This window comes from Tamandua tetradactyla, chromosome X (genome assembly GCF_023851605.1).
Source record: "Tamandua tetradactyla isolate mTamTet1 chromosome X, mTamTet1.pri, whole genome shotgun sequence".
Lineage (NCBI taxonomy): Eukaryota > Metazoa > Chordata > Mammalia > Pilosa > Myrmecophagidae > Tamandua > Tamandua tetradactyla.
The window spans coordinates 100,143,980-100,169,401 of NC_135353.1; the positions used below are offsets into that span (position 1 = coordinate 100,143,980).

General features: G+C 37.1%; 1 protein-coding gene across 8 annotated transcripts in view; it reads right to left on the minus strand.

Moving 5' to 3' along the window:
- Nucleotides 1-25,422, minus strand: part of TAF1 (TATA-box binding protein associated factor 1) — a 99,751-nt gene that overhangs the window by 69,551 nt on the left and 4,778 nt on the right. For 6 of the 8 annotated variants that reach the window (XM_077146277.1, XM_077146274.1, XM_077146273.1 and 3 more), the window contains 15 exons: nt 24,986-25,105; nt 23,606-23,847; nt 22,659-22,877; nt 22,073-22,291; nt 21,512-21,719; nt 20,077-20,253; nt 19,564-19,691; nt 19,374-19,481; nt 19,075-19,248; nt 18,070-18,243; nt 17,730-17,834; nt 6,273-6,473; nt 5,957-6,098; nt 4,373-4,503; nt 3,574-3,654 (listed from right to left, as the gene is read on the minus strand). In XM_077146277.1, coding sequence (XP_077002392.1) covers nt 3,574-3,654; nt 4,373-4,503; nt 5,957-6,098; nt 6,273-6,473; nt 17,730-17,834; nt 18,070-18,243; nt 19,075-19,248; nt 19,374-19,481; nt 19,564-19,691; nt 20,077-20,253; nt 21,512-21,719; nt 22,073-22,291; nt 22,659-22,877; nt 23,606-23,847; nt 24,986-25,105 — 2,429 coding nt within the window. The remainder of the gene's footprint in view (nt 1-3,573; nt 3,655-4,372; nt 4,504-5,956; nt 6,099-6,272; nt 6,474-17,729; nt 17,835-18,069; nt 18,244-19,074; nt 19,249-19,373; nt 19,482-19,563; nt 19,692-20,076; nt 20,254-21,511; nt 21,720-22,072; nt 22,292-22,658; nt 22,878-23,605; nt 23,848-24,985; nt 25,106-25,422) is intronic. The other 2 variants (XM_077146275.1, XM_077146278.1) reach the window with 1 other exon arrangement.

The window sequence follows — 25,422 nt, forward strand, 5'->3', positions numbered from 1 at the left end:
GAAAGTAAAAAGGCAGCCTATACAATGGGAGATGATATTCGGAAACGACATATCAAATAAGGGTCTAGTATCCAGAAAATATAAAGAGGTTGTTCAACTCAACAACAAAAAAACAACCCAATTAAAAAATTTAACCCAATTAAAAGACATGAACAGACACTTCTCAGAAGAAGAAATACAAATGGCTAAAAGGCATATGAAAAGATGCTCAACTTTCCTGGTTATTAGGGAATTGCAAATCAAAACCACAATGAGATATTATCTGATACTCAGCAGATGGCCATTATAAAAAAAAACAAAATGAAAAACGCTGGAGAGGATGTGGAGGAAGAGGCACACGTATCCACTGTTGGTGGGAATGTCAAATGGTACAACCACTATAGAAGGCAGTTTGGCAGTTCCTCAGGAAGCTAAGTATAGAATTGCCATATGATCCAGCTATACCATTGCTAGCTATCTATTCAGAGGACATGAGGGCAAGGACACAAATGGATATTTGCACACCAATGTTTATAGCAGCATTATTTTCAATTGCCAAGAGATGGAAACAGCCCAAATGTCCATCAACAGGTGAGTGGCTAAACAAGCTGTGGTATATACATATGATGGAATATTACGCAGCTATAAGAAAGAATAAAGTCACAAACCATATAACAATGTGGATGGACCGTGAGTGAAATTATGCTGCATGAAATTAGCCAGAAAAAAAAGGACAAATACTGTATGGTCTCATTGATATGAACTAACTTTAATGAGTGAACTCGGAAAATTTATTCTTATGCATTATACAGATACCCCCCTTTTTAGTTTATAGTGTATTAGAGTGGCTAGAGGGAAGTACCTGAAACTGTAGAGCTGTGTTCCAGTAGCTATGTTTCTTAAAGATGATTGTATAACGATATAGCTTTCGCAATAGGACTGTGTGATTGTGAAAACCTCGTGTCTGATACTCTATGGACAGATAAGTAAAAAATATGGATAGTAAATAAATAAATAATAGGGGAAACAAAGTTAAAATAAATTGAATAAATTGAAATACTAGTGGTCAATGAAAGGGAGTGGTAAGAGGTATTGCATATATGAGTTTTTTTTCTTTCTTTTGCTGGAGAGATGCAAGTGTTCAAAAAACGATCATGGCGATGAATACACAACTACGTGATGATATTGTGAGCCACTGATTGTAACCATGACAAGAAGGTTTTTATGTTTGTTCATTGTTTATAATAAAAATATTTTTTAAAAAATGATCATGGTGATAGATCTACAACTATGTGATGATATTACGAGCCAGTGATTGTACACCATGTATGGACTGTGTGTGCACAAAGATTCCTCAATAAAAATATTTTTAAAAAAAGAGTATACTCTACACCGTTAGCTATAAATTGGCCAATTCTCTATTCAAGATTTGATCTTAAAGGCCAATCAAGAGAACTCTTAGTTTCTTAAATTCTTAGACATCTGTTCATTTTTCATTCCAACCCCAAAAGAACAGCACAACAATGCTTCTCTGCTCATTCTGACCTCATTTTCTGCTTCTGTTTATAATCATTCACTCATTCAACAAATATTTATTGAACACCTACTAAATGTCATGCACTATTTTCTCATGGAGCACATGTTAATAAAAAGAGACAAATAACCAACCAAGTATGATACTAGGTCATTGGTGCCACAATAAGAAAGTTATAAGGGTGCTATACATGTACATGAAAAAGGATGACCATCCAATCTGAACCCATGTGGGAGTAAGAACAAGAGTCATAGAAAGTGTCTAAGAGAAGATAAGTAGCAGATGAAAGCCAGATGTTTGAGAAGTGGAGAAAAAATATTCCAGGCAGAAAACAGTAGCCAAGGCCTGGTAGGCAAGAGAGAAAAATGGAGGGAACCAAATGAACTTCAGTATGTTTGGAGTTTAAAGTACCAGTGACAGGAGATGAGAGAGGAAGTTAGAATTACATGCAAGGTCCAAATCATGCAGAGCCTTGTAATTCACATTAAAAACTTCTTCCTAAAACAAAGGAGGTGCCAGAGAAAGGTTTTGGAAAAGAGAATATGATCAAATTTTTGTTTCAATAGATCATTTTTGGGTGGGCCACAGTGGCTCAGCAGGCAAGGACACTTGCCTGCCATGCCAGAGGACCCGCCTGCCCACGTTAAAAAAAAAAAAAAGATCATTTTTTCCAAAGGTTAATAAAAAGGTTTTTTCTAATCTTTTAAAATGATGCGACAATTGGACATCAATATGCAAAAAAATGAACTTTAATGCGTAACTTGGACCGTATGCAAAAACGAATTCAAAATAGATAATAGTTGAAATGTAAGACCTAAAACTGATCAAACTTTTAAAAGAAAACAAAATTTTTTATAACTTTGGGTTAGGCAAAAATTTCTTAAATGACACCAAAACCACAAGTAGCCCTTCAGTAAGACTCTACTAAGACAATTAAAAGGACAAGCCACAAGGGTGCACGGGTGTTCACTGGTAGAATGCTTGCCTTCCATGTGGGAGACTAGGTTTGATTCCTGGACCATGCACCCACACCCACCCCACCCCCCAAAAAAGACAAACCACATACTGGTAGAAAATCTGTGCAAATCACCTATCGAATCAAGGACTACTACCTAAAATATTTAAAGAACTCTCAAATCTCAGTAAAAAAACAAACAACCCAATTTAAAGGGGAACAAAAAAGAGGAACAGACACTTCACCAAAGATGGTATCTGGATAAATAAGCACATGAAAAGATGCTCAACATCCTTAGCCATTAGGGGAATGCAAACTAAAACCACGAGAAACCACAACAGACCTATTAGAATGGCCAAGATCACAAAGACCATACCAAGCATTGGTGAAGATGTGGAGCAACTAGAACTCTCGGGCACATCTAGTGGAAATATGAAATGGCAAAGCTACTTTGAAAAACAGTTTAGCAGTTTCTTAAAAAGTTGAACACATACCTATCATATGATCCAGCCACTCCACTCCTAGGTATTTTACCCAAGAGAAAACGAAATATATGTCCATACAAAGATTTGCACATGAATATGCATAGCAGTTTTATTCAAAAGAGCCCAAAATTAGAAACAAAAATGTCTTTTGACAGATAAACAGTTAAAACTGGGGTATATCCATACCATGGAATGCTATGAAGCAATAACAAGGAACAAACTATAGATACATGCAACGACCTTAGTGAATCCCAAATTACTACTCAGAGTGAAAAAAGACAAGAAAGATTATATAGTGTGATTCCATTTATACAAAATTCTAGAAAATGCAAATTTTATTGTGTAAAAGAAAGCAGATCAATGGCAGCCAGGGGACAGGGAAGAAGGATGGAAAAGAGGCAAGAGAAAGGGATTTCAAAGGGGCACAAAGAAATTCTTGGGGATGACAGATAATGATCATTATCCTGTCATAAGGGTTTCAGAGGTATATACATACATCAAAACATACCTGACAGCACATTTTAAGTATGTGTTGTTTATTGTACATCAATCAAAACTCAATAAAACTTTTTTAAAAAGGATAACTGTTATGTACTATTAAGAATTAGTGCAAGCCTAACCTCATCATCAATCTTCATCTGGAAATCTTCCTCATTTTCTTCTTCTGGGGCAAAAAAGGACTTCTCGCCATAGCCAGCATCCTGGAAGAGGACAAAGTCATCCATCAATCAATCAATTGGTAGAAAAACACAAAACATAAGTTTTACTGAATCCAAAGTACAGAATATCAAAACACATTTTGCATAGAGGACGGGATCTGTAAAGACATCACTGTATCTATCAGCATTCTATATCCTTAGAGGCTATTAGAACATATACTACCACATTTCAAGGAACTTACTAGCTGACAGATGGATAATCAGGGCTCACAAGGAAGCTTAATTAGAGACGCTCATAAAAATTCAGACTCATTAATTCAGTGGGAAAGTGCTGTGTTGTCCCACTCCAGCTGGCCCTTCCTATAGTAGCCGGATAAGGATACTGTGCTTCTCTAAACCTCACCTCCAGCACAATCATCATCTCTGCCCACCTGGGAAGCTGTAGGAAAAAACTGACAAGTACTCTCCCTGCTTACATGGCTGTCTTGGAAAGAAGAGATTCAAGTCACCACTCAAAACGATGTGCAATCATTTTCAAAGCAAAACAATAATCCCTTAAGCTTCCCCACTGAAATTTGGCTACACCGCAGTTTTCCCCAAAACTGTTTATACACAGAGAATGCCTCCTTCAGTGTTAATTTTCTTAGTAATTGGTAATAATCTAGTGACCATCATCTCTAAGCCAATGAGAAAAGAGTATCTATTCTCCCCCATCCCTCTGAAAAAACCCACAGGCAGGCAGTTGCTAAGAAGAGTATACCTTCAGTCTCTGCTCTGCAGCTATCATGCTGTAATAAGCACAGCATTGCTCTGGAGACACCATAGCTCTGATCTCCTCTTCAGTAGGTAAACGAAAATCAGACTTCAGCACCCACCAGTTTGAGTCCATCCCTGAAAAAATACAGAGGGAGAATGAGACTATTTTGAATTCCAAAGGTGCTAACATTCATTGAGAGCAACAGGAATAGCAAACCAAGACTAAAGTAGGCAATGTCCTAGAAGAGGCCTAGCAATAGTTAGCATGACTGGCCAAAAAGCCTCTGCTGCTCGAGTTCCTACATCTCAATCAAAACATACCTTAGAATTCAGCATTAGGAATAACTTGGTCTACCACAAGGAAACCTGGTATATTACTTCCTTCCCAAAAATCACATTAAATTTCCTGGCAACCAATCAAAAAAGCAGTCAGAGCCTCCAGTGTTAGATTTACTAGTAGCAACTACTCTGGACTTATCAATAAGGCAGATTTGTGTCAGAGGGTGGGAGATAAATACAATAAAAATACAGGGGACTTTCACCCCAGTGAAACTTCTAGGTGTTAATCGTGTGGGGCATGTCAAGATATCCCTTTTCACTGAAGTGAAGGATAAGCTGTTGCATCTGGCCCCTTCTATGACCAAAAGAGGCAAAATGTCTAGCTGGGTGTGCTACTCTGGCCCATTTACCCAGTGACCCAAAAGTTTTTAATTTTGAACAGGAACCAGAACAAAAAGATTGTGAGATAAGTCCAGGCTGCTCTGCCACTTGGGCCATATGATCCAGCAGATCCAATGGTGCTGGAAGCATCAGTGGCAAACAGAGATGCTGTCTAGAGACTTTGGCAGGCCCCTATAGGAAAATCACAATGCAGACCCACCAAGTTATCATGAGACCCAAGCTGCTATATATGAGCTGGGTGTTACGTGCCCTGTCATAAAGTTGGATATGCACGACAGCACTCCATCATAAAATGGAAGTGGCATATGTGAGAAAGAGTTTCAATAGGTCCTGAAGGGATAAGCAGTTACAGGAGGAAGTGGCCCAAATGCCCATGGCCTCCACTCCTGCCACATTACCTTTTCTTTCCCAGCCCTATGTCATAATCTAGTCTGCAGGGACTTCGATTGTCTCTTCCTCCCACAAGATATTACACTGATCCATTAAACTGTTATCATGTTGTCCCTTCCTCCCACAAGATATTACACTGATCCATTAAACTGTTATCATGTTGACTGGACACAGTGAGCAAGAGGAGAGCATTTCCATCTCTACTTCCGCCAGCCAACTTCTCCTGGGGAATTCATCGAAAACCTTCACTGAAATTCCCAGCTTGCAGCCTGCCTTATGGAACTTAGACTTATCCATCCCCACAGTCACATGAGACAACTACTACAAAAATCTCATAGTATTTACAGATATCGCCTGTAGGTTCTGTTTCCCTAGAGAACCCTGACTAATACAGCTTTGATCATCAATTTATATTTGTATTTCATTACCTGTATATGTTTATCCTTCACTGAAAATCATCATAATCCTTTTCTTGGAAAAAAGCAGAGAAGACAAATAACTAGTCACAATTGATAACCTGTGCGTTTGAAGTCAGCGCAGAGCTTTAACCTCTTCCTGATGCTACTTTCTGAATGGGAAGGAAAGGCTTTTTTAATATCTTCCATTCGGATCCGCCGTGGACGATCTTTACTCTTCCAGAAGAGGCGATAAATAAAAACCTGCTCAACAAACCAAAAGTATTTCATTTGGCAAAGTAAAGGATGAAGGTCCTCACTAGGTCACCCCCCCACATACTTCTGCTCCAATGTGTCTTGGCCTTTCCTGATGTGCCCCCAAATCCACATGCCCTTTTTAAGTGCACCCTGACCCATTCCCTAGCAACATATCCTTACCTGTAGAAAGTCTCGAATATGTGTATTAGCCCTTTTGGAGTTGGGCCCAGGAACTTCAAACAAGGGGCACTGTTGGCCAACCACAAAAATATCCACCAATTCCCGAATATAGTAACCTTGTCTAGTCCGAATGATCAGAAAGTCAGTTTCTGGCATCTTATGAAGATAAATTGGGGCACGAAAGAGGTTGTTCTCAAAAGCCTAACAAAATTAAAAACACGTAAAAATTAAATACTGAAGAACCATAGAAAATTCAGTCAGATGAGAAAGGAAAATCAAGTTTGTTTGCTCTCTATCATCACTATTCTATCTAAGACTCATCCAGTAACATAAACAAATTTTAATTTGGAATAGAAAACAGGAGTTATCAATTACTACCCACTGTCTATCTTTATGAATCAGCTGTACAGAAACTACAGGATGCGAAGTCAAGGTGATGCTGGCTCTGCCACTCATTGTATGACTTCAGACAAGTTACTTAAAGTCTCTAAGATTAATTTTCCTTATTTATGAAATGGAGACACTTAAAATACATATACCTCACAGGGTTTTGCCAAGATCATATATAAAAAAATCACTTTATCAACTAAAAAGTAATATACCACTGTCCTTGACCCTAGAGGACAAGGGTGAGGATCAAAACAATTGTTGAAAAAATGAGTTAACAAAAAATAAACAAAACAAAAAAAGAACAAGATAGAAAGTATGCTAGACAGGACACATTAAATACCAGGACTAATACAGACTAAACACAAAGGGACACACAGAAGACAATGAAACAAATATTTGATGTAGTTTAAGGAGCCAGATGGTGAACAACCATTATAAGGAGCCTGTGATTATAAGGAAAGTCTTCTCAGAACATAGGAAGAATGGACAGAAAGAGGGAGAATCTTCACTAAATGGGTATAGAAAGTTCTCAATTTGAAACAGATAAAGACAGAAAGAAAATTACAGGAAAAAAAAAAGAATCACAGGAAGAAAGGGATCTTTAAGAACGACAAAACACACCCATGCTCATAGTAGCATTAATCACAATTGCCTAAAGATGGAAACAGCCCAAATGTCCATCAACTGATGAATGGATAAACAAACTAGTATATATATACACACACACAATGGAATAGTATGTAGCTGTAAGAAGGAAAACTGGTATATATATATATATACAATGGAATAGTATGTAGCTGTAAGAAGGAATGAAGTCTTGATGTATGCAAGAACATGGATGAACCTTGGAGACATTACGTTGAGCAAAATAAGCTAGAACCAAAAGTATAGTCGCACTAATTGAACTATAATGAGCAAACTCTGGGACTTAAAACACTAGCGCATAGGTTAACTGGAAACAGAAAGTAGAAAATGGGGAAATGATGCTTAAAATGTACAGAATTTTTAAAAAGGTTGGTTGCAAACATTTGGAAACGGATAGAAGTGAAGGTAGCACAATACTCTAAGTGTAAATAACAGTGATGAGTACGAATATGGTTGAAAGGGGAAGTCGAGGGAGTGTATGTTACTAGACGGAAAGCTAGAGGATAAAACATGGGACTGCATACTATAGAGAAACCTGTTGTGGAAGAAGACTGTGGTTAATTGTACAAATATAAGAAAGTTCTTAAATGAACCAGAACAAATATATGTCACTATTACAAGGTGTTAATAATACGGTGATATATGGGAAAACATACAACTAAGGCAAACTAAGGACTCTAGTACAACATTGTAATATTCTTTCAATCGTAAAAAAGGTACTATACCAATGCTAAGTGTCAATAATAGACGGTTTTAAAGGGTATGGGATGTTTTCTTTTTCAAGAAATGAAAGTATTCTCAAATCGATTGTGGTGATAAATGCACAACTCCGATTATACTGAGAACCACTGATTATATACACTTTGGATGGATTGTATGGTACGTGAATAAAACTGTTTAAAAAAATAATAATATACATATAGGGCGGCTCAATGGTGGTTCAGCGGCAAGAATTCATGCCTGTGGAGCCAGAGACCCAGGTTTGATTCCCGGAGCCTGCCTATGCCTAATATATATATATATATATAAGAAGGCATCAGATAGTGTCAAAAAAAAAAAAAAAGTAACCACACCAAAAGAGAAGATGGATTGGTAGAAAATCTCAAAAGAAAGTTACAAGAAAAGAAATACCAAGAACAGTACAAAGATGATACTCAAAATCTGGTGGGACATGACTCCCAGGGATGAGACCGGCCTTGGTGTTGTGGGAGTGAGAGAACCTTCTTGACCAAAAGGGGGTAGAGAAATGAAACAAAATAAAGTTGTAGTGGCTGAGAGATTTCAAAGACAGTCAAGAGGACATTCTAGAGGTTATTATTATGCAATATACAGATAGCCCTTTTCAGTTTTTGGTGTATTAGAGTAGCTAGGGGGAAAAACCTGAAACTGTTGGACTGTAATCCTACAGCCTTGATTCTTGAAGATGACTGTGTAACTATAGAGCTTTTAAGGTCTGCCTGTGTGATTGTGAAAACCTTATGACTGACACTCCCTTTATCTAGTAAAAGGGCAGGTGAGTAAGAAAAAAAGACAGAAAATAAACAATGGGGAGGGGAAATGTTTTGGGTATTCTTCTTACTTTTTTTATTTTCTTATAAAAAAAATGTACAGAGCTCCAATTTGGAACGATGGAAATGTTCTGGTAATGGATGGTGGTGATGGTACCACAACGTTGTGAATACAATAACACTAAAACAGGTATCTGAATGTGGTTAAAAAGGAAAATGTTATATTGTGTATATGGTAATAGGATAAAAAAATTGTTTAAATTCATTAAACTTCACTATATAGTGAGTCCTACTATAATTAATAGTACAATTATAAAAATGTGCTTTCAATCCCGAAAATTCCACAGCAAAACTACTAGAGCTAATAAATGAGTACAGCAAAGTGGCAGATTACAAGATCAACACTCAAAAATCTGTAGTGTTTCTATACACTAGTAATGAACAATCTGAGGGGGAAATCAAGAAAAAAATTCCATTTACAATTTCAACCAAAAGAATAAAATATTTAGGAATAAATTTAACTAAAGAGACAAAAGACCTATAAAGAGAAAACTGAGAAATTGTTAAAAGAAATCACAGAAGATCTAAGTAAATGGAAGGGCACACCATGTTCATGGATTGGAAGACTAAATACAGTTAAGATATCAATTCTACCTAAATTGATTTACAGATTCAATGTAATACCAATTAAAATCCAAAAAACTTACTTTTTCAAATTTATCTGGAAGGGCATAGTGCCCCGAATAGCTAAAAGTATCCTGAGAAAGAAAAACGAAGTCGGAGGTCTCACGCTACCTGACTTTAAGGCATACTACAAAGCTATAGTGGTCAAAACAGCATAGTACTGGCATAAAGATAGATATACTGACCAATGGAATCAAATAGGGTATTCAGATATAGACCCTTTCATCTGTGGACAATTGATCTTTGATAAGGCAGTCAAGCCAAGTCACCTGGGACAGAACAGTCTCTAAAATAAATGGTGCCTAGAGAACTGGAAATTCACATGCAAAAGAATGAAAGAGGATCCGTATCTCTCACCCTATACAAAAATTAACCTAGAATGGATCAAAGACCTAAACATTAGATCTAAGACCATAAAACTGTCAGAAGAAAATGTAGGAAAATATCTTATAAATCTTATACTAGGAGGCGGTTTCTTAGATCTTACACCCAAAGCACGAGCACTGAAGAGAGAAATAAATGGGAACTCTCAAAGCACGAGCACTGAAGAGAAATACATGGGAACTTCTCAAAATTAAACACTTTTGTGCATCAAAGAACTTCGTCAATAAAGTAAAAAAATCAACCTACACACTGGGAGACAATATTTGGAAATGATATATCAGATAAAGGTCTAGTATTCAGAATATATAAAGAGATTAGTTCAATTCAACAACAAAAAGACAGACAATCCAATTATAAAATGGGCAAAAGACTTGGACACACACTTCTCAGAAGCGGAGATACAAATGGCCAAAAGGCACACGAAAAGATGCTCAACTTACCTGGCTATTAGAGAAATGCAAATCAAAACCACAATGAGATATCATCTCACATCCAGCACAATGGCCATTATCAATAAAACAGAAAACGACAAGTGCTAGAGAGGATGTGGAGAAAGAGGCACACTTATCCACTGTTGACGGGAATGTCAAATGGCACAACCGCTGTGGAAGGCAGTTTGGCGGTTCCTCAGGAAGCTAAGTATAGAACTGGCATATGACCCGGCAATACCATTGCTAGGTATCTACTCAGAGGACATGAGGGCATAGACACAAATGGACATTTGCACGCCAATGTTTATAGCAGCATTATTTACAATTGCCAACAGATGGAAACAGCTAAAATGTCCATCAACAGAAGAGTGGCTAAACAAGCTGTGGTATATACATGCAATGGAATATTATGCAGTTGTAAGACAGAATAAAGTTATGAAGTATGTAACAACACCTTAAGGACATTATGCTAAGTGACATTACCCAGAAACAAAAGGACAAATACCGTATGGTCTCACTGATATGAACTGACATTAATGAATGAATTTGGATAATTTCAGTCAAGAACAGAGGTCATCAGGAGGTAGAAATAGGTTAGATATTGGGTAACTGGAACTGAAGGAATACAGATTGTGCAACGGGACTGATTGTAAAAATTCACAAATGGACAGCACAATATTACCTAACTGTAATACAATAATGTTAGAACACTGAATGAAGTTGAACGTGAGAATGACAGAGGGAGGAGGCCTGGGGGCACAAATGAAATCAGAAGGGCAAACAGACAAAGACTGAGATGGTATAACCTAGGAATGCCTAGAGTGTGTAATGATAGTGACTAAATGTACAAATTTTAAAATATTTTGCATGAGGAAAAACAAAGGAATGTCAATAATGTAGGGTATTGAAAATAGATGGTAATTAATACTTTAAAACTTAACTTATGTGTGAGACAAAAGCAAAAAACGTTTGGTACAAAATTTATATTTCGACTAGTGCATTTCCTAATATAACTTATATGGACAGCTTAACTGAACACCTTAAGTTATGGAACCTTGAGTACGGCTTGAGATTTTGTAGGTTTGTCCAGAGTGATGCCCTGATAAATCCCAAAAGGATTTGTACAGTGAATAAAAAAGGATTTGCAAAGTCCCCTTGGGGGAAAGGTGAGAAAGAATTCTCAAGTGGAGAATTCTTGATATTCTCACAGGCAGTGGGGACTACCAAAGCAATAGGCTGGGCCCCCAATCTTGGGGTTTGTTCATATGAAACTTAACTCTGCAAAGGACAGGCTAAGCCTACTTAAAATTACGCCTAACACCCCCAAGAGAGCCTCTTTTATTGCTCAGATGTGGCCTCTCTCTCTCAGCCAACATGACAAGCAAACTCACTGTCCTTCCCCTCTCTACCTGGGACATGACTCCCAGGGGTGTGGACCTTCCTGGCAATGTGGGACAGAAATCCTAGAATGAGCTGAGACTCAGCATCAAGGGATTGAGAAAATCTTCTCGACTGAAAGGGGGAAGAGAGAAATGAGACAAAATAAAGTGTCAATGGCTGAGAGATTTCAAACAGAGTCGAGATGTTATCCTGGAGGTTATTCTTATGCATTAAATAGATACCACCTTTTTAGTCAAGATGTAGCGGAGAGGCTGGAGGGAAGTGCCTGAAAATGTAGAGCTGTGTTCCAGTAGCCATGTTTCTTGAAGATGATTGTATAATGATATAGCTTTCACAATGTGACTGTGCGATTGTGTGTGATTGTGAAAACCTTGTGTTTGGTGCTTCTTTTATCTACATTATGGACAGATGAGTAAAACATACGGACTAAAAATAAATAATTGGGGAACGAATGTTAAAATAAATTTAGTAGATTGAAATGCTAGTGATCAATGAAAGGGAGGGGTAAGGGGTATGGTATGTATGAATTTTTTTCTGCTTCCTTTTTATTTCTTTTTCTGAATTGATGCAAATGTTCTAAGAAATGATCATGATGATGATATACAACTATGTGGTGAAAACAAAGAATGTTCATATTGTATGTTGACTGGTTTTATCAATAAAAATTTTTTTAAAAAGTGCTCTCACCAATTATAACAAATGTACTACAGCAATGTAAGGTGTTAATAGGGTGGTATATGTGAATCCTGTATTTTAGGCATGATTTCTCTGTGAACCCAAACTTTCTCTCATAAAAAATAAAAAAATAAAAATTCAGTGGGAAATGAACTAATAGATGTAATGGATAAATAAAAAATGGGCTTTGCAGATGCTTTAGGAGAAATGACCAATAGTAATAGTAGAATAAGCTAGATAAAACAATAGGGAAAATGGCTAAGATTGTCAAGAGAAATGATACAGAGAAAAGATAATATAGTAGATTGCTTAAGATTTCCCCACATCAATGGTGATCTCTATACGTCCCTTTAATTGAAGTAAAATGTATGTAAAAGCTAAGTTACATGAGAGGGGCCCTCTATACCCATGAGAACAAAGGAGAAAAAGAAAGCATCTCACTATGAGTGGGTAATGTAGATGGCAGTTCTGTTATGGTTCAATACTCAAAAATGACAATGACACTTCAACAAATGGTGCTGTGAGAAATAGATATTGACATATAAAAGAATGAAAGTGGACCCCTAATTCATATCATATTTAAAAACTAACTCAAAATGGACCAATGACCTAAACTGAAGAGCTAAAACTATGAAACTCTTAGAGGAAAACAGGGAAATATCTGAAGGACCTTATATTAGGCAATGATTTCCTGAACATTTACCAAAAGTACAAGCAACAAAAGAAAAAATAAATAAACTCCAAAATTTAAAACTTTTCTCAGACTACCTATAGGCATGCCTAAGAGTTACTTCTGGAGGACTTCTGTTGTTTCTCAGATGTGGCCTCAGTCTCTCTAAGTCCAACTCTGCAAGTGAAATCATTGCCCTCCCCGCCTACATGGGACATGACATCTAGGAGTGAAAAGTCTCCCCGGCAACGTGGGAGATGACTCCCAGGGATGAATCCAGACCTGGCACCATGAGATCAACAATTCCATACTGACCGAAAGGGGGAAAAGAAGTGTAATTAATAAAGTATCAGTGGCAGAGAGAGTTCAAATAGAGTCGAGAGGCTACTCTGGAGGTTGCTGTTACACAAGCTTCAGTTAGACATTGCTACCTATCATAACCTGCCAATCCCCAAACAGGACCATTCCAGCCAATCCCAAAGAACATCTAAGGCAATATATAAGATTCCACAAGGGTTCCATGCGCTAGAATAGCTTTCCATAAACCTACAACCTCCAGATGGGTTCCTGGTCCAGATAACTCCTGAAACCTAGCCCAGCCTCTCCAGAACATCAGATAGTGCCATCTCCCTACCCTGTATTAGTGACAGACCCTTCCAGTATCAAAAATTTAGAATTGCCCTAGCTGTAACAACCCTAAAGAGAGGTATGGAAAGATCAAAGGTAATGGTGGAGTTATATATAGAAGATAGGATTTAGCAAATGAATATGAATGATCAATCATTAAACTGATATCTCTTTTAGTCTCCAGTATTTTAGAGCAGCTAGAAGTAAAAAACTAAAATTGTGAAATTGTAACCCATGCCAAAGTCTGAAATATGTTCTACAACTAATTGTGGTGCTGTGCTTTGAAATTTATAGCTTTTTTAAATTCATATGTTATTTTTCACAAAAAAAGTCAATTGTGATGATAAAAAAATATTTAAGCCCTCTAGCCTCCTATATTCTGGGGCAGCAAGGAAAAATATGAGAGGATCACATGGTAGCCTATTACAAACTCTGGGATCTGTCCAGTAACCACTTGTTGAAGAGTGCTTGGAAAGCTATTGCTTTTTTATTTCTTTGCTTTGTATATATGTTACACCATACAATAAAAAAAGTTAAAAACAATTTTAAACTTTTGTTTTTGTACATGTAAAGACAATCAAAAAATGAAAAGGCAATCAACAAAATTGGAGAAAATTTTGGGGAACTACATATCTGATACGGGTTTAATATCTAGACTATTATAAAGAATTCTTACAACTCAACAACAGTAAGGCAAACCACCAAATAAAAAAAGGTGAAAAAAAAATGGTGAAGGACTTAGACATTTCTCCAAAGAAGATATACAAATGGCTAATTAGCACAGGAAAAAATGCTCAACATCCCTAGCCATTATAGAAATGCAAATCAAAACCCACAATGAGTCTCTAAAATTGCTATTTAAAAACAAACAAAATATTGATTGCATACTATGGATTGACTATGTGTGTGAAGATGTCTCAGAAAATAAAAATTTTAAAAATTGAGTGAGAGATTAAAATCTTCAAAGACAAAGCGTGAGAGAACTATACAAGAGACTAGCTCGACAAGAAATATTAAAGGGAGTCCTGTCAGCTAAAAAAAGACAGGAGCGGGAGGTCTGGAGGAGGGCACAGATTTGAAGAGAACCACTAAGGGTAATTTAAAGGATAAAAAGAGAGAGTGGGAAAGGAATAAATAGATCTGACAAAAATTAAAGGATAAGATGGTAGATTCAAAAACTACTTTTACAGTAATAACTGCATGTTAATGGATTCACCAATTAAAGATACAGACTGGCAGAATGGATTAAAATACATAATCCATCCATATGCTATTTACAAAAGATGCATCTTAGACTCAAGGACACAAATAGATTGAAAGTGAAAGGATGGAAAAGGATGTTCTACGCAAGCCGTAACCAAAGGAGTAGCTTTGGTTACTCCAGGCGTAGCTTTACGCATATCAGATAAAATAGACTTTAATGTAAAGACATCATAAGGGACAAAGAAGGATACTACATATCAATAAAAGGGACAATTCACCAAAAGGAAGTAACAATCATAAATGTTTACACAATCAAGGAGGCTCAAAGTACATGAGACAAAGATTGGCAAAACTAAAGGCAGCTGAGTCTCTGTACGAGCAGAGTGTGAAATACCTAATTAAAGAAACTTGTTTCTTCGAGTTCATCTGGCAGTAATTCTGATAGTGAAGTCAACAAAAAGTTAAAACGGAAAAAGCAGGTTACTCTGGAAAAACCTGTAAAGAAGCAAGACTGGTGAAACCTCAAGAGCCCTATCATCTCCCAAGCACAGCAGCAGCAGCAAGCAAAGACAATGATATGCTTCAGACTGGAAAAATGAGTACAGGTCAGTGTTCGGGACCTTAAAGGGAAAGTTCTAATTGACATTAGAGAATATTGGGTGGATTCAGAAGGTGAAATGAAACCAGAAAGAAAAGGTATTTCTTTAAATCCCAAGCAATGAAGCCAGCAGAAGGAACAGATTTTTGACATTGATGATGCCATTAAAAAAACTGTAAAATGCTCGCCTTATAAAACCCGTTCTTTTCTAGTTGTTTTAATGTTTTTTTTTACACTGACTTCTGTTTTCTAAAACGTTGTTTTCCAAGCTATTGTGTATATGGATTGCAGAACAGTTTGTAAGGGGAATACTTTTTTTAATGTGCATTATTAAAAATGTTCTGAGTGAAGCTAATTGTCAGCTTTATTAAGGAGGATTGCTTCGTGACCACCATCTAGTGTAAAGTAAAATCAAGTAATATAATCTTAGAAAAAAAACAAACAAAATAACAAGTACTGGAGAGGAAGAGAGAAATAGGAACCCTCATATACTGTTGGGGGGAATATAAAATGGAGCACTCGCTGTGGAAAACAGTTTCATGATTCCTCAAAAAGTTAAACACAGAACTACCACTTGATCTGGCAATCTGACCTCTAGATATATACCCCAAAAATCTGAAAGCAGTGTGCCGGCTTAAAAAAAAAAGATAAAAAATATATATATATATATAAAAAGATACATATATATATACATATATATATAAAGGTATATATATATACCTTTACCGCAACGTTAAAGATCTCGAACTTGACGTGTACTTAAGGTGGTTATGTAAGTGAACATCCTCATTCTTAGAAAATGTATAAGGAAATATTGTGTTCAAGGAGCATTATGTACACAATCTACTTCCAAATGTGCAGAAAATTGATAGATATATGGATGGATGCATTGATATATAAATGGATAGAATGACAAAGTAAATGTGGCAAAATGTTAAAAATGGTGGATCTGGGTATCAGGAGGGGTTATGTTTTATGTTGGAATTCTCTGTAGGGGTTCCACATTCTTTTCACAACTGTCCTGTAAATTTGAAATTATTTCAAAATAAAGTTTAAGGAAACAAAACAACCACAACTAATATGATCAAAACACACCAATTTTTCACATATACATACAAATTGAACATTCATAAACTTATTAAATTATTAATCCCAAATTGATTTTCCTATGCCACCCAGATATTTCTGGGCTTCTACCAGTGTGTACTGAAAAATATATATTTAAAATTTAACCTAAGAATAATGCAATTAGGAGCCAGTTTTAAGAAAAATAATTTACTGTAATGGTTTGGAAATGGATGGTGGTAATGACGGTAGCACATTATTGTGAGTGTAATTAACAGCACTAACATATTTGAATGTGGCTGAAAGGGAAAGTTTTGGGTTGTGTATGTTACAAGAATGAAATTTAAAAGATAAATCATGGAACTATATATAAAAGTGAACCCTACTGTGAATGATGGACTGGGGTTAATAGTACAAGTATAAGAATATCTCTGATGAATTATAACAAATGTACAACACTAACGCAAGGTGTTAACAGGGTGGTTTATGGGGAAAAAACACATACCTAACGTAAACTGTGGACTACAGTTATTAATACTATTTCAATATTCTTTCATCAACTGTAACAAATGTACCTCACTAATGCAAAGTGTCAACAACAAGGGGGTGGTATATGGATACACTGTATTTTTTCTATGGCTTTTCTGTAAACCCACAACTTCGCTTATTAAAAAAGATCACTAATAATTTTTTTTAAAAACATTAAGCTAAAAGTCAAAGAAACCAGACATCAAATACTACATATTATAGGATTCCATTTACATAAAATGTAAATATAAATCAATCTATAGAGACAGAAAAAGATGTGGTTATGTTCCACTTGAGAAGGACAGAGGATTGAGAGGTGACTGTTAAGTAAGTGGTATGGGTTTTTCTTTTTGGAATAATGAAAATGTTCTAAATTGATTGTGGTGATGAACGTACAACCCCATGAATATACCAAAAGCCATTACTGTACCCTTTGGATGGATTGTATGGTATGTGAATATATCTCAATAAACCTGCAGAACACCCCACAGCATTTCATATACAGCTATGATCATTTTGGATTATTCTGATCTTCCCCATACTTCATGTCTGAACAGAATCTCATTCAACTACAATTGGTTCTTCTGAGCTGACTAGCTCTCTATCTGTCAATTTCCCCAGGAGTTATAACAAGAAAGAATTTCTCACCTGCAGTAACTGGCCAGGATGGAGAGAGCCCAGGAAAGGGGATGTATGGCAGTAAACAGTTTCCCCATATTTACAATCTGGGGCCCCAGGATCCTTTCCAGGTTTCTATGAGGAACACAGTAAACCCAGTTACTATAACAGAACATACTCAATACACCTACACAAACTATTCTATGAGCACAGACAGCACTTTACTAATACTACTAACTATGAAAAAAGATACCATTTCTTTCTCCCAAGAAAGGTATAGTAAAAAGACAAAATAAATGTTCACAGATTATCACTGCATATTCAATCATAGTTACATTAATTAACAAAGATTTTCTGAACAGAAACTCACCCGTTTATAGTAGTTTTTTATCTTGGTTGCCATGCCAACCTGCATCATTAAGGGTCCATTTTCCTCACTGTATTCTGCAAGAATAAGATCTCCATCTTTGCCCGTAAGGTCCTGAGGTGTGCGCATAAAAAACATCTCTCCACCACCTGAAGCTTGCCTTTCTTGTTCTCTCATCTGCTCCGAATAAAGAGAACACAGACCACTTTAAATCAGGGCAATAGCAACATACACTTAGAGCCTTCATTCTAAGACAAACACACCAAAAAAGCTTTTACCATGCTTTATTTGATTTCAATACAAAAACGTTCAAATATATACCAAAGTTAAAAAAAATAGTACTTGACTGAGAAATACAATGGTGAACTGTGGGTATACATATATATATGATCAAATATTGTGCTGCTACAGAAAGGAACAAAGTTGTGAGGCATGCAACGCTGTGAACTAACCTATGGGACATTTACGTGATGCAAATATTATATGGCGGAGTTTTAATAGAGAAGATAGGATTTAACAAATCAGTATGATTGGTGAATCATTACATTGATTTCTTTTAATCTCCTGAGTCTTGGAGCAGAAAGAAGGAAAAAACAAAAATTTTGGATCTGTAACCCACACCAAACTCTATGTTCTATAACTAATTGTTGCAGTGTGCTTTGAAATTTATTGCTTTTTTGTATAATGTTATTTTTAATAAAAAAAAATTTAAGTTAAAAAAAAGGAGTACTATGAACGCCTACTATCTCACCACCTAAATAAAATATTTTGCCGTACTTGTCTTATCTGTAATTATAGATTTTGCTGAACTATTTTTGAAAATTGCTGTCATCATGACACTTTACCCCTATTTTAGCATGCATTTCCTAATAGGACTTTCTCACAAATAACCATGACATTATAATTTCTGAGCAAATAACTCCTAATATCTACTATCTAACCCATTTCCCCAATTTATACCCCAGTATCTTTTATAGCCAGTTTTTTCTAATCAGGATTCAATCATACCTTGGCCTTCTTTTTGATGTGCTTTAGCAAGGGCTGGACTGAGTGGGGACCAGGCTGGGATAGCGCCCCAAACGAGTACTTTTTCAGAGGCGGGCGATGGAACTGCCGGAGTTTGATGGGTCCCATGTGGGTGGGGAAGAAGGGCTGCCGCAATTCCACAGCAGGAATTGAGTGCTGAAACAGGAAATTCAAGGGGTTCAAACTAAATACTAACTCCAACCTAGGCAAGATTTACCCAGATGCTCCACCAGAACAAAGCAGTGAGCTTCCACCCACCACGGAAAAGGTGGTACTTTTACCTGGATAATATTCCCTCCAAAGGTGCCTCGAAGACCCTGTTGCTTGGGATAGTAATATTCATCATTGGAGAGATTCCATGGATCTTTCACCTCTGGCTGAGACATGTTCTAATGATAGATCATAAAATTTGCCTTATTCAGACTACGTTCTCAATTTTTTTGTTCTCCAAGCCCCTTTTCCTTCACAGACCTGCTGTGGCTCCTCCTTGATGACTCCTGTTTTCCCTAAGAGAATTCGACTCTTCTTCAGAGATGACTCCTTTTTATTCTCCTTGGAAGGGGAATTGGAAGTGGCCTCTTCCTTCTCATCAGGAATTTCTGAAGAGAAAACAAGTCACTCTGGAGTTACCATCCCTGAAGATTCATCTTTCCTACTGATACCTTTGCAAGTCCTAACTAGATCTCTCATCCCTTCCCAGACCATTTCTATTCCATGAGTCACTTAAACTGAACCAAGTATACTCCTGATGCATCTCAAAGGTGCTACTTTCCAATATTTTTACATTAATATGAGTTTTCCCTAAACAATCTACATATCTAGAAGCTGAGAGTCACAATTTTTTCTCTCAAACTGCTACCTGATGGCCAACCTGGAAGCTTCTAACCTTGACCTCCAATCCTGTTTTCCTCCTGCCCCTTGACATTAGCAACAAGCTAACTGTCAAGGATGAAGAAGGAACACTGGCCTCTGCCAGTACCATACCCAAAATGAGGTTCTCATCATTGGGATCAAGTGTCAAAACAGGAGGCTCCAACAGCCGAGGCATGGACTGAGCATCCCAAATGATATTATCCTCCCAACGTCCATATACCAGCTCCTCATTGTCAATGGGAAAAATGGAGTACCAAGGTTTGTCATCATCCAGGGCAGCTGCAAAACCTAGTCAAAACAGAGGAAGGAAAGACTCAATAACAAACAAAACATTTTTGCCCCCTTCAATTATGATTCTAGGGAAGGGAAACCAAGAAGCAAATGTTAGAAAAAGCACTTAAGTGCCTACTGAAAAGGAAATCTACCGGACACAGTGTATTCCTCACTCAAAAAAAAGTTGCAGACAAAAATGTTCATTGTAATATTTTTTTATAATAGTCAAAATTTTAACAGTCTAAATGTATAACAATAAGGGACTAGTTAAATAAATTAAGGTAATAAATAATACGGTAAAATATGGTAACAATAAATGGTAGTAAAACATAATAACAAATACAACAATTATCGGTAAGTAAATAAAATACGAAACGCCCATTTAAGAAAACTATGCAACCAATACAGTGTTTAGAAATAAAAATACTTGTTTCTTAAATTAAAAAAAAAGTTACATACATTTTTTCTTAATTATAAAAGAACCCAGGTTGATGGAAATTTAGAAAATACATAAAGACATAAAGGAAACTGAAGCTGCCTGTGATCTTACAAACCAGAAACAACCACTGTGAACCCTTTAGTATATTTCTTTCTGTGTTTATACAGTCTGCTTATTTTTTCATTTACACAAAAGGGATATCAAATATGCCATTTTGTATCTTCTTTTCTTCTCATTTAAAATGAGTTTCCAATGTCAATAAACATTTTTAAGAATTTTCTATGATGTACAAAAATATTTGGCTAGGGAAAAACACAATATACAAAACTGTATATATAAAAATGAGCTCAACTACACATACATAAAGACAACAGACTGCAAGGAAATACACCAAAAAGTGAACACTTTATACTCTCTGGATAGTAGGATTACAGGCAGTTTTTTTTTAACACTATACTCCAGTTTCAAAGTTTTCTACATTAAGCATGGCTTACCTTTTTTTTTTTTTTAAACCTATTTAAGGTGAGAAAAAGCAAATTCTAGAACGATAAAGACAAAGGGGATTTGGAAACGAAAGTAGGATATAAAGCACCGTTATAGTTCAGAAAGCTCTTTAACTTCAAAGTAGCTTTCAAATTTTTCTAATGAGAAACAAGAGTCCATCCTATCTAATAAGGATTAAAAAAAAAACACACACACATTACAGACTACAATCAGGGCTCCAATCTAAAACACTTCACTGTCCCTCAGCAGCCTAAAAGATCAGAGCTAAGCCCACTTAGGATGACTGAGATGAAGGGTAGTGTGCTGGACACAGCTGGCATGGAGGCACACCTTGTTGAACATTGTAAGCCATGGCATTCCTAGTCATGCTGGAAGGAAGCCAGCCTGCCAGGCTCGCACGCTGAGGTTTTGTCCCTTTGTGTTTGACATCCTCCCCATCCCAGATGATATCATCCTCCCAATGTAGCTGTGTCACCATCAGGAAGTTTTCATCAGCCAAAAGATCAGTGCCATTGCTTTCCTCAAGCTTTCTAGAGTCCTGTAGAAATAAAGAAGGAAAACAAATCACTGGTCAAAGTTTCCACTCCAAATCCCACATCAGAGATACATTTTAAGTGGTCCTTGACTTCAGAGAAGGAAGATCCTGACAATGGAGAAGTATCTGTCACCTCCCAGTCCTGCTGTGGCACAGCACTTATTTCACAAACAGAACTCTTGCAATAGGGTCCTAGTTGCTAGGGTGACAGACCATACCAAGCAAAAAGCTCAGACATCTAAATCTACCCCTCTAAGAAACCCTACTCAGTATCTTCTCAACTGAAAAGCAGACTAAGTAAAACTGATAGGGCCCCAGGCACATGGATTCCTTTATTACATCCCAATGTTGCTCACCTCCATCATTTTACATTTCATCACAGGTTCGTGTTCTGTCTTTCTCAGTTTGAAGCCATAATCAAATCCAGTGCCATCTTCGGAGACACCCAGCATATCATACCACAGTCGAGCAGGTCCGTAACGCCACTCAGCCACTCTTGGTTTGTTATCTGTCACTTTATCTGTATCTCCAGTTGATTGAGAAAACTTGGACTCCACTGGAGCCATCATTGTAATCTGTAAAATACCAAAGCAGAAAGAGGGGGATTTCCTAATCCTAGATGCCTAAGGCCATAATAAATTAATAGTCAGGAGGGGAACTCAGAGAAGCCACAAGGTTAATTCTTTCAACTGAAGTTAAAACATAAAGCACCTATCATTCAAACCTTCCTCTTCACCAGTTTATCACCATCTGCACCCCTCCGCCACCCAAATACTTCTCTATTACAATAGGGTAGAGGGAACCACTGAGATGAAACTCCTGACCACTCATTGATAATCAGGACCCTACTTGCTAAAGGTACTATTCCAATTTAGACATAAACTAGAGAGAACTCATTTGTTCTTGTCAAAGGTCTTAATCCCAGGTCTCTATTTTGCCTACTTCATCATCAGAGAGACACTGCTCTGGAGGTGGTGGTGGAGCATAGTCGTAGTTCCACAAAGACTTCTGGTTGACTTCTGATTCTACTGAGCACTCCACCTCCTGGATCTGCTCTTCCTGTATTAGCTCACGGTGCTTCTTCTTCCTCTTTCTCCGAGCACTCCGCCAAACAGACGGGACATTCTTCCCTGGTCCAAAAAGACGTAGAAAACGTAACACCTAGAATATGGAACATGTTACTATGTCAGAGACTCTGTCAGGCTGGAAACAGCAGCAGCCAAGTCGGGAAACTTTCTTGAGGATCTATTTAACTGTAGAAGAGAGATTGAAAGAGGACAGAACTCAAATTAATAAAATCTACCAAGGGGGCAGGTCATGGTGGCTCAGCAGGCAGAGTTCTCATATGCCACGCCAGAGACTCAGGTTCGATTCCTGGTGACTGCCCGTGCAAAAAAAAAAAAATGTACCAAGGAAGTAAAGAAGTGTCCCTCAATAATTTGGACTAGTCCTTTTTTTTTTTTAATATGCTATATGGTGGGGTCACATTTCATTATTTTTTCATGTGAGTATCCTGTTACTGGAGCATCATTTTGTTAAATTTTTGTTTGTTTGTTTTTTGTTTCTTCGTTTTGCTTGCTTGCTTGTTTTTTGGAAAGTGCACAGACCAGGGCATGGCAGGCAAGAATTCTACCACTGAACTGCCCTTGCACCCTCAGATTAGTTCTTTTAAGACAGAACAATTCTAATAAAGACATCATCAATCACACTTAACATCAATGTACACAACTTTAAAAAAAAAGACCCAACACGGTATGAAGAACTCCTATAGCAGTATGTCACTGAATAAGGAAACCCTTAGCTCTTATCTATAGTCATCATTTTACAACAGAACTCAGTATTTGGAAGAGGTAGTGATTTGCCATGTGGGTATTCTCCATAGAAAATACCTTGCCAGGCCGAAATTCTGGGAAAAGTTCTGTGACGCTCGGCAACAGTTTGGTGGCATCATGCTGCATAATCCCAGCCAATGGTAGTGTCAGCTTTCCATTCTCAGATTCTGTCTGTGTTGCTTCCTGAGGTCCCATCTCAGATTCTGAGTCAGAGGAACTACTGAAGTCCACTTTCTCTGAGGCCAAAGAGGAAGGGGCAATGATGGAGGGCAAGATGATGCCTTCTCCATCCTCAGACACTGCAACAAGGAAGAGAAACCCCTTTGGCATGTAATTGTGAGCAATATTTCCTCAAACTCAGCCAACACTCATAGGCTATTTACATGGCTCAATGGCAGGGGATATAATCCCAGGCACCCGGATTACTGGTATGCAACCCAGAAAACTCATTCCAACTCAGTTATCTCCCACCATTCCCAACTCACCTTGTACCTGGTACCCTAGGGTTGTGATGAAAGAAAACAAACACTATTACTACATTTACTAATTTCTCTAAGTTTATTAGGTTAAAGGAATATGACTAATAGCAAAACTGTACAATACTTTATACCAATTAGGCCCTATCATATCCAGTCCATGGAATCATAAACCAGAGGTTTATTTTTTTAGCCCCCAGGATAACAACAAAAATTGTTTGGCATGAAGTAAGACCTATGACACAAAGTTAACAAATGATATTTAGCTTGCAGACTAAAAAGGAACTGATATAAAACTGCAATTGGAGGAATTAAGGTTAACTAAGCCCATAAATACAAGAGACACTGCTCTTCTCCAATCTTCTAGCCTAGGATAAGGTTGTCATTGTTGGACACATAGGGATAGATGAGGTGAGATAGAACACTGAAGTGAGATGGATCATTGAAGAACTTACCAGTCTTTGAAATCTCTACATATCTAAGAGTCAACTCTATATGACTTACACACATTCCAGGATGCCTTCCCCATTTAACCATTTCTTTAAAGAAAGTCATCTAAACAGGTTTACAACTAACAGTATACAGATCAGCTGCATCAGAAATTACTTGGGGAGCACTTTAAGATTCTTAGGCTCTATCCCAGACTTTCTGAATCATTCCTTCCAAGAATGGGAGTCAGAAATCTGTATTTTTTTAAACACTCAAGGTGATTAGGATGGACAGATTGGGAAACCACTGATCTAAATTATTTTTCTTAAGCACATGTGAAAATACTATTACCCAATGTTTTAAATGTAAAACTTTTTAATGCTAAAATTTGAAGATTGTATGAATCACTTCTAGAAAATTCTTTCTTTCCTAACAGCTTAATTTTGTTTATTAGCTCCTTATGTGTATGCCAAAGTCTGGACTTTTGAAAGAAAACTCGCTCCTTAGACAAAACTAAGCAGTCCCTACTTACCACCGGTAATGGCATCCTGGTCCTTATCCTTCTTCATCGGTACTGGGGGTGGAGGTGGGGGTGGCATCAACTTGCAATCAATGTCTTCACAATCAGCATCATAATCATCTTCATCATAATCTAGTAAAACCAAGAAGGTGATCTCATCAGTATCCACAAAGTCAGACAAAAGCCAGCCTCAAGCTCCCCTGCCTGTCAAGAATTTAACGCACTACATAAAGCACTATGCCAATTCTTTAAGAACATACAGGAAGGGGTATGGAGCGTATGGGTTTTTTCTTTTGTCTCTGTATTTATTTTTTTGGAGTGTTGCAAATATTCTAAAAATGATCATGACAACAAATACACAACTATGTAATAATACTGCAAGCCATTGACTGTATACTTTGGATGAACTGTATGGTGCATGAGGATATCTCAATAAATATATATATATA